The 14,013-nt window shown below is 33.3% G+C and overlaps 1 protein-coding gene and 1 long non-coding RNA gene across 29 annotated transcripts in view; one reads left to right on the forward strand and one right to left on the reverse strand.

Moving 5' to 3' along the window:
• Positions 1-14,013, reverse strand: part of LOC129809512 (putative transcription factor capicua) — a 58,362-nt gene that overhangs the window by 15,976 nt on the left and 28,373 nt on the right. For 8 of the 28 annotated variants that reach the window (XM_055859383.1, XM_055859380.1, XM_055859381.1 and 5 more), the window contains 7 exons: positions 13,239-13,804; positions 8,434-8,793; positions 8,273-8,341; positions 7,874-8,117; positions 2,099-2,467; positions 1,581-1,819; positions 1,264-1,486 (listed from right to left, as the gene is read on the reverse strand). In XM_055859383.1, coding sequence (XP_055715358.1) covers positions 1,264-1,486; positions 1,581-1,819; positions 2,099-2,467; positions 7,874-8,117; positions 8,273-8,341; positions 8,434-8,793; positions 13,239-13,804 — 2,070 coding nt within the window. Of the gene's footprint in view, positions 1-1,263; positions 1,487-1,580; positions 1,820-2,098; positions 2,468-7,873; positions 8,118-8,206; positions 8,342-8,433; positions 8,794-13,238; positions 13,805-14,013 lie in introns of all 28 variants that reach the window. The other 20 variants (XM_055859367.1, XM_055859373.1, XM_055859368.1 and 17 more) reach the window with 7 other exon arrangements.
• Positions 3,606-4,835, forward strand: LOC129809517 (uncharacterized). The gene is made up of 2 exons (XR_008752651.1): positions 3,606-4,602; positions 4,678-4,835. It is a non-coding gene; the product is annotated as an uncharacterized LOC129809517 (long non-coding RNA).

Raw genomic sequence — 14,013 nt, forward strand, 5'->3', positions numbered from 1 at the left:
AATATTACCCTTTTTAGGTGTATTAGGGGTTAAAATTACCATTTTTCATGTTAATTTTACCCTTAAAAAGGTGTAAAATTAACATTAAAAAATGTTGATATATTTTTTCACCTAAAAAGTGTTAAAGTTACGAGGAAAAAAAGTTAATCGCATCCTCTTTTTTTCTCAGTGTAGTATCGACTGTCGATTCTGAAAATTTTTTAACGATAGTTGTACTTTTTTTTTAGCTAATATAGATATTTATTAATAGTCATATTCTTTTTGGAATGTCACATTAAATGGTCCAACAATGCGTAAAATGTCTGTATTCCCTTAATATAACAAATATAGATTTATCGATAGGGGAGACTGGGGCAAAAAGTCACAAAACGGATATTTTATTTTTTTACAAGCTACTCGAGCGCTTCAAAAATTTCTAATTAGCGCAGTTCTATAGGAAATTTACCGCTCTACAACTTTGTAAAAGTAATTTTCCTCTATTTTGTAAGGAAATACGTTTATCGAGTCAATTTCTAAAAGGTAATTTTGTGACTATTCTTAAAAATACTGGGGCAAATAGTACCAGACATTGGGTATTATCATATTTGATTCGCTTCATTACGGGCTTCCGTTTAGCTATTTTAGAAAAAAAAAACACACACAAAAGACTGCAAATCGTTTGACCAATGCAAACAACAAGCGGCGAGGCATGATAATGATGTTTCTTTTCGCCGTGAGACATCAGAAATTGCTTCGTTTTTTTGTTACATTTTGTTCTATACCTTTTGTTACTTTTTACCCCAAGTGGCCATTTTTAATAAAAGGATTTCTGGAGAAAATCTAAAATAGATAGTGGATTCGTATTCAAAAAATCCAAATTATTTGGAAAATATTCACCAGTGCATCAATTTTGGAAAATAAGTAGGTAATAATTGTTATCTTCTGCAAGGAAAATATTTCAAAAATAGGGCTAAAAATTTCGATGTGTTTTTATTTTATAAATTCCTTATTCGAATTATAAGAAACTTACGACATTGAAGAAGGTTTATGGAGGCTCTCTATAGAAAAAAATTTGAGCCGCTATCTTTTATACCTTGGAAGATATTGAATTTTGAATTTTTCGATTTGTGACTTTTTGCCCCAATCTCTCCTACTGTCGATTCGATGGTATCGAAAAGTTACCATTGCACCCCAGGTAAAATTTTAAATGGAGAAATAAAAACAATGTTGCGCATGGTTCTGGAAAAAAAAACGAATGCAATATGTCAAATTTTTCAAACTTACTTTTTAGAAGACTCTGTGTTGAATAATTTGGTGCAGATATCAAAAGATTTGGCATTTGTCCCTGAATAACATACTGAACTGTCGGACCTGATCCTGCTGTTGTTTTAGCCGGATTGGCAATAGTTTGAGCTTGGGTATTTGTGGTTGCAGCATTACTAGTATAAATTCTCGGTCGTTTGTGCATCATATATTGATTATCCTCTGCCACGGGAACAAATGCAATCTGCAACAGAAAGTAATTCAATGCATTTCTTATCACAGATACATGTCCACTACTATCATTTGGTGTCACAAAATACAACTTAATCGGAACCTACCTGTTGATTGCCACTCAATGCCAACATAATAGGCTTCTGACTAACAACTGGTGGTGGATTTGATGATGAAGCTGATGTCGATACTGTTGCAATTGTACTTGGATTTATCATGAGAATCTGCTGTGATGGGATTGGTGGTTTTTTGTTGTTGCTATCACTACCACCAACATTACCCCTGTTGGCATCTTTAGCACCACAAACATCACCTGCTGTAGCCAAATTTGTATTTGCAATCAATTCTGAAAATGATGCAGGTGTCAGTACAACATATCCCGCCTGTCCCCCTTTATTCACCGCACACATTTCTGTCTGATGATTGTTATTGTTATGCTCAATTACAATTGTCTCATAAACAATCGAATCGTCCGTTACATGTTTCGTTGATGATGAATTAGTGGTATTAGTAGGAGTGTTAGTAATGCAGGAAGTAGTAGAAGTAGAGATAGTAGAAGTGATGATTTGATGATCAACATGATGGTGATGATTTTGGTTAGTGAAACTTATCGCCACCAATTTACCTTTGTTGTTCACATTATTGTTATTGTACACACCATCACCAGCACTTGCATCCATCGGTGACTGAGGCCCCCCGAGCCGATGATCGCCTTGTGTTGAGGCTGCCATGGCAGCAGCATAGGCCTTCTTCTGATACTCCACACTTTGTCTCTGCTGTTCCTGCTGCGTTGCCTGCAACTGCATTTGATCGTGTGGATTGGGAGTGAATGTGAATATTGCCGAATTTTTGCCTGTATTGCATGATTCCATCACATTTTCCATCTTAACTGCCGACTGCATTTGTGGATTGTACATTTCAGCATTTGGCTGATCCATTGTCCGTGGAATCTTGGTACTTTTAGGACTTGCTGGCATTGTCCTAAATGCACCACCTAAACAACAAATTTTTGCTATTGCTAACTCAATTTCACAAAGATAACCACTAAAATTCAGGGTTAAATCAAAAATCTTAAACTCATTAAACCTTTAGCTAAGACACACACCAGATAATCATAAAAAAAATCAGTTAATTTATTTCCCTAGACTCCTGCTAGTGTCTCCTCTTCACATATTTTAATAAAGAAAAAACATATCAATAGAGAAAATAAAATACTTTGTAATATAGAATAAATATAAAAAATGTCTAACTTTAATGGTGTGTGTCTCAGCTCATAGCAAGAATTTTAGCAGTTTTAATACTTATAAAATGTAATACAGTGGGACCTCGATAGAGTCAACTAATTATTTCCAGGCCTGTTGACTACATTGGATTCAGTGCCTCTATCGGAGTCGGAAAAAATCAATTAAAATGTCAAATTTTGATATAAAGGGGCAGGAGCATGACATTTCTTGTTCCCCATATGTTTCTAGCGCGCCGAAAAAGACTTTGGGTTTATTAACTGTTTTCTATCAATGTAGAATGAATTAGCAAAAAATATGAATGCAAAATAAAAGCCAACATAATATTGAAAAGGCAACCGAAAACCCCAAATTGGCAACCTACGTAGTTTTGGAGATATCTCGTGAAATGTGTACGAAAACAGGGAAAAATTTACACTAAAATCGGTCGCATTTTTCAAAGCTAATGTTACCCCCCCCCCCTCCTGTAAAGGGGTATTATTTTACATGCCCGATAAATCCTCTGAACAGATGAAGTTCGTACAACTGACACCAGGGGCGCTGTAGTCTCAAATATGTCAGAAAACATGGAAAAATCGAACTTTTTAGCAACTTTGATCAAAAATATTTCGAAAACTAGGACTGTCCCTAACAATCTGTTTTGTGGGTTTGATAGAGAATTTAATCAGCTACATTTTCGTCCATGTACAACTTTTCTCTCAGATTGTTTTTTAACCTCGATATTGAGGTTCAAACGAAAAATGAGCATTCAGCCAACTAAATAAAACCTTCACAATTTTGAGTGTTATTGTTTTTTTTTCTTCGCAATTAGGCAGTACAAGCTTTTATTATACACAGTAAAAAATCGTGTAAAAAAAATAACGTGTAATTTCCAAATTACCACTAAAAATATTGTAAATTTTAATTTTTACCACTATTAAAATGGTAAATTTTGTGTAAAAAATAATTTGTGTAAAAATTTTCAGCGTGTAATTTAAAAATGTAATTTTACCATTATTCAAGTGGAACTGTGTCACTAAAAAATTGGTAAAAATTCCACTGCGTGTAAAATTTGGTGCGTGTAATCGAAAACGTGTAAATTCGCCATTACAGTTTGACAGCTGCAGAAGCATCCACCTCGGTGAGTATTTTCCTTTGTTTTCCGACTTTTCACGCCCTAATTTTGTTTAAAAAGGACCAAATCCCTTAAGTAAAAAGTAAAATGCGTCTACTCAGTGCGGGTTTTCAAGTGTTTTTGCGAAAAATAGTGAAAAAATCCCAGTGTGAAATGCCTGGTTGCGGGGCATTATTTTACTCATAAATTTTCTGTCTAAAAGGGCAGTTTTTGGCCACTGGTGGTCCCCAAAGTAGCCCCCAGAGTGATCATCAACCCTATAGTGAGATCCTTTCAAAAACCGGTGCAAAAATCTGCAACTTTTTTAACAGGTTTTGAACGTGTTCCAAACTTGTCAAAATTCCACGTATTATTCCCGGAAAAGACGATTTCTCTCAGTGTTCTGTCCTGTAGTGCGCTTCTGTGATCTTAGTGAGTTCAAAATTCATCCCTCAGTGATCCCCGCATGTTCAACTGATTTATTATTAAGCTCATTTTTGCATTATGGAATTTTTCCAGTCGCATTTCTGCCATTCCGGGAATAATTTCTGTGATTAACACGGGTTCACGTCATTCCCATTTTGATACAATTTGGTTTATTTTCTATTCACAGAAGAAAAGTTTACGGGGATGGACAACAAGACGGGATAAAAGTCAAGAGGCTGAGTGAATGACTGGAAGACGGAATTCAGCAATTTGTAAGGACGTGAAGGAGGAATAGCTGGTAGAGCAGTGATCAGAGAAGGAAGATAGCAGAGCGCTTAAGGTTTCAGCTTTTCTCTTATTTTCTTCTAAGTATGTTCATGATCGTGTTCCCGGAAAAGCAAATTTTCAATTTCAATCCCTCATAAAAATTGTCTCCTTTTACAGATTCACTAATCATCATCAATATCATCAACAAAATAAAATCATCCCCAGTACTCGGCTTGGGACATCACCTATTGGAAATGGAAAAAATGAAGGAGCGAGAAAATAAAAAATTCTATTTTGTGAGCATTTGACAGGGAAATAAAATTACACGTTTGAAATTACAAGTTTTTGTATTTTACACGCATCACTTTACACAGAATTCCATATCACATTCTGCATATTACACGCAAAAAAGTACACGCAAGAGATTACACGCGGGAAATTACACGTTTCAAAAATTACACGTTTGTCAAAATTACCATTAAAATAGTGATGCAAAAAATTACCCACTATTTTAGTTGTAATATTTTTTTACTGTGTATTATTTAATACTTAAATATCGATATTATGGTGATTTTTATATGACATTTTAAATTTTTAAATATTATTTTATTACTTGGCAACTTGTATAAAACTTTAACGTATGTGATATACGTATATAAATCTAAATCTAAATCTAAATATACATAAAGTAACAATTACAAGTTCAAAAACTAGTTTTAGATTTATTTCGACGAAAATCACGTAATTATGAGGTTAAAATTGTAGGATTGTAGATAAATGTAGGAATTTTTTTTAAAGAATTATAAAAAGAAATGAATTTAGAAAAAGAATTTTTTGCAAAGTTTTCCATATGTAACTGGTATGTAAAAAGTAAAATAGATACTTATTGATTCTAAAACGTAAATTTAACAAGAAATATTCTTTAAAATATTTAAAATTTTGCAATATGCAGTTAATATGCCTTTTTTGTAATAGTCTTTTGAGATTGAAATAACACTGAAATCTTACTGAAGATATTGTTTATTACCTTGTATTATATCTAAACACATTTTATAATGCAATAAGTATTAATAAAGTCCTACAATTGTAAGAAAAGTGAAAATAATACTATGGGTTATCTAAACTTGAAAAGAAAAAGTCAAAATGTGCGAAATATTTAAGTTTTTCTTTAGTTGGCTGAGTGCTCGTTTTTCGTTTGAACCTCAATATCGAGGTTAAAAAACAATCTGAGAGAAAAGTTGTACTGTAAAGTTGTAGCTGATTAAATTCTCTATTAAATCCACAAAACAGATTGTTAGGGACAGTCCTAGTTTTCAAGATATTTTTGATCTAAGTTGCTAAAAAGTTCGATTTTTCCATGTTTTCTGACATATTTGAGACTACAGCGCCCCTGGTGTCAGTTTCACGAACTCCATCTCTTCAGAGGATTTATCGGGCATGTAAAGGAGAGCAAATTATTCCATAGTGAGAAATAAAGCGGTTAATCAGAATCGGAGATATAGGAACCGAAGTATCAAAAAACGGCAAAAACGGTTTTGCTTAGATTCCAGGCGCAAAATCCAAATGAAATCAAAATGATAAGTATCTTCGTAAATCATTTGACCCTAGTAATGGAAAAAGTAGCATGAGAACCCAGGGACAAAAAAAAAGTTCAAAATTGTTGCACAGTATAATAATGGAAAAGTTCACTCTATTGGAGTTCGTAGAGTAAAAAAATAGCTGTTGACTCTATTGGAGATTGACTCTATCGGGGGTTGACTCTATCGAGGTCCCACTGTACATAAATTTAATTATTGTGAAATGTGCTAAAACTTGTATCAAAAGGTCAGGAATATTAAATAAATTATTGATTGGGATACCTACTGAAATATTTAATGAATTATATATTAAATCTTAACTAGTTTGAGTGGAATTTCTCCACTTACGATGAAAATAATATTGAAGAAGCTTTGTATTGAAAAAGTAATACTTTACTTCGACAATTCGTCTACTAGATCAGCAACTGACATAACTTACTCGTCACCTAGATCAAAAATTCTTGTATAGTCTGTTAGTGTTGATGAAGAATATCATACACTCTGGCGGAAAGCTTCTGAATTTTTTTTTTAGAACTACAATTTTGTACTAAATGATTGTCAATTTTGTTCACGACAAAAAAAAATTATCTATTATAAGGGCCCGCGGTGAGATGCTATTAAATACGTATTCTAACGGTTTTAACGGTTATTGAATTTAAATTCTATTCAATAAACCATATTTCAAATACCATTTATTTATATAGTGTAGCATTCCAAGAAAATAATTTGTCACTCAGACTACAAACCAAGAGAGAGAATTAAGGAAAATATTATCAAAATCGACGCAAAGTGGAACCTTCAGTGTGTAACTTCATGCAAAAATTTTGCATAACTCTCCGTAAAGCAAAGACGAATATGTATTTTTATTTCCCTCTGTCAGACAAGATTTTCGTCATTGAAGGACTAAGGAGCGACTGAAAATCTTTTCCCGACATCAATTCGGATATCAAATGCACAGAAATAAATTACTCAAAATCGTTTAACAATAATTTGGATTACATATTTTCGAATTATTAATTATTTTTAAATATTTTTCGACAAAATAGTTTTACCTAAAATATAATATTTTAATGTTTAAAAAAATAACAATAAATGTATGAGAAAATTTTTCGGATACCTCAAAGTTGCTCTTCAAAGTTCTTGAAGGGTTGTATTTCATGCTGTACTAAAACATTGTACTAAACCAAGGGGTAACTCATTTCCATTTTTTCTGACAAGGGTTTCTCTGGTTTCTCGGGTTTCGCGATGCAATTTTTGGGTTTTTCGGGTTTCGCGATGCAATTCTTGGATTTCTCGGGTTTCGCTATACAATTTTTGGGTTTCACGGGTTTCGCGATGCAGAAATTGGGTTTCTCGGGTTTCGCGATGCAATTTTTGGGTTTCTCGGGTTTCGCGATGCAGAAATTGGGTTTCTCGGGTTTCGCGATGCAAAGAGTGGGTTTCTCGGGTTTTGCGATGCAAAATGTGTGTTTCTCGGGTTTCACAAAGCGTTTCTCGGACAAGTGACGAGGGTTTCTCAATATGAGTTACCCCTTGTACTAAACCTTTTTTTGGATTATGCTTTATAGGTACAGAAACTGTGAGACTTCTTCTTAAAGAAGCTGTTAGCGTTTTAATTTGTCTTATTTTTTTTATTTCACAAGAAAATAATAAATTTCTCGTTGATATTAATTTAGTACACATATGTACTAAATTTTGAAGATGTTTTAATTATTTTTCAATGTAATAGCTTCTTTGCGAATGTTTTTTTTAAATTAATTTCAATAAAAGTTCAATAAAAGAAAAAATATATTTACCTGTTGGATGAAAAGTAGATACTCCGGATGGATTTTTTGGACCATGGTAAGTTGAAATAGGTATTTGGTAATTGTACATGACACTTTCCATTTGAGATGCTGGTTTAATTGGTTTTGGCTTGCAGCGTATCTCAATATTTGGATGTGAATCACCAGAAATTGCTGTATTTGAATTTGACACACTATTTGCACTATTTGGACCAATTTGTGCTGCTGCTGTTGCCTCATCGTTTGTTTCGTTCATCTAAAAAGACAGAGAGAACCGAAAAATTGCAATCACATTTGTTGGATATTTATGACAATGTAAAAAATCGTTGGTAAGTTTTTAAAAACCTTCTTGTTTTTGTGTGATTCTTCCGAGTCATCACAATTCGGTTCTTCAACATCTGAATCCGTTACCTTTTCTGCGCACTGCAAATCAATGTCAGCATTGTTATCTGTTGCACTTGTTTCCTCAGCTATCACCATCTGAAATAGAAAATATTTAATAGAGAGACATGTATGAAATGCAATCTCCGTGAAAGATATTGGTCAGATTCAAGAGTAAACAGCTCAATTACTTGATCATCATCAGACATTGCCTCCTCTTTGTGCTCCATCACTGTGGAGTGTGGCATTTGTCCTCCCCCATCACCAACAGATTGCACTTGATTGGTACTCATATCAGATCCCCCCGGACCACCCTCTTCCTCTTTCTTAACTGTCACTGTCGCATCAACATCCTCCATGGCATTAAAAGCTGAAATAGTCAGCGGGATAATATCATTTGCTTGCATTGTCGATTCCACTCCAGGTGTCTTGGGGCTCTTTTCATCCAATGAATCTGCCCCATCGATCGAATCTGTCCTCCCACGCCCATCCTTGGTGGAACTCGATGACTTTCTTCTGTCCTTGGAACACCACTTCCATTCTGGGTGAGCCTGAAAGAGAAATTTTCATTCACACTTCCCATATTTTTTTTTACAACACCCACAACAATATTTCCTCTTATAATATCACACATAAGTAATAAAACACTCATTATTACTTAATCTCCACCTACAACTCTCTTTTTATTTGCTCACATCATCGAGATAAGACATTGTTAGATTATATATTATGAATGGAGAATACTCTTACATTCACTTGTCACTTTCCACCATTCATAGTCTACTTAGTTCCATTCTATTTTACTATTTCATTATCACAAATCAATGTGTCAAGTTCTACCTCTGAAATTCGCACTAACTCTATAGCTACTCTTATCCCTAAATTATTGTAAGGTAACTACATTATTTACATATTCTGAATGATTTTTATTTTAATTTCCTCATTTTTTTTCATTTAACTTCCAGTTTGTATGAAAAGTTCGCTTGTAAATGGTAAAACCGCAAAATTAAAATAGATTATTTATTATCGTTCTTCGTATGAATCTATAGAGTGGAGTAACCCCTTATCGCAATGTTTAGGAAAAACGGGAATTAATTTTATTATAACTTTTGAACCCTTTTTTTACAAAATAACTCAAATTGGACACAAAGTTACTTAGATGTATTGGCTGCAGATTCGTGAAAACAATAGTCCTCCAATTTAACACTGGACTACTTAAAAACTGATTTTTATTAACAATGCAAAAATAACCACTTCGTCGCCACTTTTTACCACTTTTTGCCAGTTCTATAACCACTTCTCGCCACCCACTTGGAAAGTTTAAAATTCAATTATTTTGGGCAATATTATGCAAAGAATACATTCAGTATTTCTCTTTTCTCATGATCACCCTATTATTACTCACTTTAAATGATTTTTCTTCGCTTTTATTTGAGAAATCAAACAATTGGACTATTGCATAAAGTAAACAATCCAGATTTGAGAATCTACTGTTGTAGATTACTTAAGTTTGAAATTATACATGAATTGTAGCCAGCTTCAAGGCAAAAGACGATTCTTATAAATAGCGCGCCATTGCTAGAGGCCCAGCAAAACTTCGATCTGCAATTCTGCACTTTTGAAATTTTAACGTTTCTTGTCATTCAATCGGATACTTCGTGTGGTTTCGGGATAGTCGTGCGACTTCGTGAGCATCGCGAATTTCTTTCGTGTTTTCTAACCATTTCCTTCCCCTTCGTATTTTCTATTATGGCTGATTTAATAATATTTTATTATAACATTATAATAATATTGTATTATAACATTATAATAATATTGTAAAAAAGAGAGTTTTCACGTAAAATTGTTGAATAAAAATTGAATTTTACATAAATTGAAATACATATTTTTATGTAGTTAAAATAATGTTTAGAAACATTAGAAAGGGTAGAAGAAATGTAGAAATCATCTAAATACTCTAAAGAAATTCTGCAGATAATTTTAAAATTTTCTATAGAAATTCTGCAGAAAATTCTGCAGAATTTTCATACAACGATCAGATCCACCTTAGAACAAAATTCTGCAGAAATTCTGCTGATTTTTCGGCAGTTAGTAATTCAAATCTGACGAATTTCTGCAGAATTCTGCAGAATTTGCCGGGTGGGGGTTTCCTCTTTTGCCGCCCAGGCTACGACAAATAAAGAAGTGCCACCTATAAAAGCCAGTCTTTTACATCTACGAAGTGAAGTTAGCGTCGCCTTTTAAAAAAAGAGATGGAAACAGGTGGTAAAATCATTCCAAAATATTACCACTTTTCGCCATGCCGCCTTTTCATATAAATATAATATAAAATGAAATATTAATTTAACTAAATACAAATTTTATCTATTCCACAAGTGTAATTAAATATTTAATAGACAAATTATTTATCCAAAAAGGTACATTTTGCTTGATGAAAATTTGATTACACGTAGTATATTGGGTAAGAAATATTGGATTCGATGCACTTGCTTAAAATATTGCTCTAAAAATGCTCAAAATCGTAAATTCAAAACGAATAATTACTATTTTTCGACTCTAAACATAGCAGTAGTAAAAATACAAGTAACTTTGCGGCTCATTTATTTCATAAATCGCGAAAAATAGCGATTTCAATATAAGTGGCGAAAAGTGATGCACTTTCGAGAAGTGGTGATTCCACCCTACCAAGTTTTATTTACACCTGACAGTATTTTCCTATTTTGAAAGCTAATTCAAGTTGATGAGCATTTATATTTATAAAAATAAAAAGGGGTGGTAAAGCATCCCAGGCCTTGCGAAGTGCTCAAACTGGTGACTTAGATGCTACTCTTCAGAAGTACTTTCGCATCATTTACTGTTTGCCGGTTCACAATCGTTTTGAACCGATTTATAAATTACTTTTTGGTTATGAATCGGTAATGAGCGTATCATAACCGATTGAAATCGGATCTGGCTTGCCAGGAATTCCAAGGCCTTCCCAACGAGCCTAAAAATGACCCCCCATTCGGTAGAAAAATACACTCTCTAGTCCTTTTAACTTTTGAACTTAACTTAACTTAACTTAAAACATTTTAATAAAATTGACTATCTTGAAAAAGAAAATAAAGATTAATTTTTGGGTATCATTGAAAGTTTAAGATCAAACAAAAAAAATCTTAGCTACATTTATTTTTAGCAAAGATTGTTCGTAACATGATCACTTGAAGAGTATTTTTCGTTCTCTTACAAACATTTGTTAGCAAATACTCAGAAAAATGTTTGTAAAATTTTGTCATTTGTTCGTAAACTTTTGCCAGACAAGCAAACATGTAGGGTAAATTAAGCTAATTCAAAACCTGCTCCAAATGGAAATTTTTCGCTACTCCAAATAAAAACGTCATTGTTTTCATGATAAATACAGTACTAAATTAATATATTTATAAATTTTCTATACCACAGTTTCATTATTTAGTTAATTTTGCTCCAAATAAAGCGAGCATATTCACAAATTTTAATTTGTTAATTTCTCAGAAAAATTAAAAGTGTACCTTTTCACCATTGAATTTTTCATCGATCGACCATGTTTTCCAATGAAAAACACAATAAAGTGACTGTTGTTTATTCGTTTTGTTTAACATTTATGTCATATTTCTGGCTAATTTTAGTTAAATTAAGTGCTAATCTTTATTGTTAACGGTACGTGAAGTTTTCAAATGAAATAATTACTTATTTCGTGAACAAAAAGGGTTTTTCCGAAGTGTCTGCAAATGCTTCAATAGGAAACCCCGGAAATATGATTTTTTTGGAGAGATTTTCTTATTGTTTGAGATGGGAAAGGAGAAAAGATCAGGAATAAGAACAAATCCTGCACTCAAGAGCAACTCAACAAGGTTTTGGAAGCCTTTTGTCGCTGTTTTTGTTACACTGTTTGTCTCCAATTAGAAACTTTCCCTTGTCTCCATTTGGATTAATTTGTTTCCAATGGAGGCATTTTACGCTCGCGTATTTTTCTTGTATTTAAGAAGTTTTCAAATTATATCTAAAGAATTTTCACTAAACAGTCACATTCTAGAAGAGTCAAGGAGCAAATTTATGTAATTCTCTCCAGAAAAAATATGAACTTAATGTGTTGAATCTTCAGTCAAAATTAAAGCGTCTGGAAATGGTTTTGAATTAAGACCTTTACCCTACGAACAAATGTTTGTATAAGAACAAAAAATACTCAAGTGATCATGTTACGAACAATTTTTATGGAAAAAAGTATGAACTTTTGCAAACTTTTTGGTGAGTTATACGATTCACGAGCATGACATAAGTCCCCATAAGTCATAAATTTTTATGAATTATTTCATAAAAATTTACGGAGTATTTTAAAAAACACTTTTTTTCTGTGAGAATCTAATTTTAAATTTTTAAATTTCTTTGCTGTTTCCGAAGGATAAAAGAAAAAAGTCCACGAAAAAGTGTTATTTTTTCTCTTTTTTTATTTTTTCTCCTTTTTCGTAGTCTTCTTTTCTTCTTTTCCCATCTGAAATATCATGGAAATTTCAAAATTCTAAACTTCCTTATCTGTAATATTAAAAACATTATTCATATATATATATTTTTAATTCTTATACAATTATTTTTAAAACGATCTTTAAAGGTCTGTGATGTGAGCAAATAATAATAAAGGAGAATTCATATTTAATTACTTAGGATTTGTGAGAAAAAAATTAGGTAGGGTAAAGTGTATAATTTGGAATTAGTGTTACAAGTTGGACAATTTGCCGGTATAAGTTGGACATGGCTTTTACCTTGATAAATACAGTACAAAATTTGTTTTTAAGCACAAGGAACCAAATTATAAAACTAAAGCATTAAAAATATACAAATAAAAATGAAGTACTAAATTTATCAAGACAGAAAGCCCTGTCCAAATTGTACCATTGTCCAACTTGTACCACTTTACCCTACAGAAATCGAATTTAAGGCCAAAAATATCAAAAGACAAAAAGATAAGAAAAAGAAAACTTACTTTGAAATGTGCTTCTTTGACTTCAGTGGCCAAATCGTGGTACTTTCCCTTTTCATCCGGTCCCAGGGCATACCACCATTCGCCAAGAATTTTGCTGACGGTACGATTGTCCTGATTGGGATGTTTCTGATGTACTAGAGCACGATGTCTTTTGGAGAAGATCATGAAGGCATTCATAGGACGCCGAATTTTGGTGCCCTCCTTCTTTGCCTGTGGACTCTGTGGGTCCTTTGTACTCGCCTCAATGGCACTGCATGACTGTGTCCTCCGTGTCTTTGTGGGATTTGCCTCGAGTTGACCAATTTTCGGTAGGATTGTTGTATGGGACACAGCCACATTTCCCACCACAAATTGACTCTTTGTGCCCTTCTCCCCATCGGACGGCGGATCATTGTCAGCATGATTGCCAAAAGGGCCATGACTGGTTAGGAAATTGCAGGGGATATTACTCCCATTGGCCATACTCGAGGGTGGGTGAAAATTCTCATTTGTCGATGGTCCTGAACCTCCTGAATTTGAGGGTTCCGGAGCTGGAGTCTCAAAAACATCATCATCCCCTTGGTCCTCTGAAAGGGGGGAAAATTTGGAGCATTGACAAAGGGGCAATAGAACAGAGGTATGTGGGGCAAAATGTGACAAAACAATCTCATAGAAGACTTGAGAGAGTTCTAATCAGAACTTTCTTGAAAGAAATTCACCGATTTTACAACAATTGCCGAAACCCATTTCCTGCATCTGAAAAGGAAGCTTTTGGAAGCCAGACTTTATAGAAGTT

This window comes from Phlebotomus papatasi, chromosome 1 (genome assembly GCF_024763615.1).
Source record: "Phlebotomus papatasi isolate M1 chromosome 1, Ppap_2.1, whole genome shotgun sequence".
Classification (NCBI taxonomy): Eukaryota; Metazoa; Arthropoda; class Insecta; order Diptera; family Psychodidae; genus Phlebotomus; species Phlebotomus papatasi.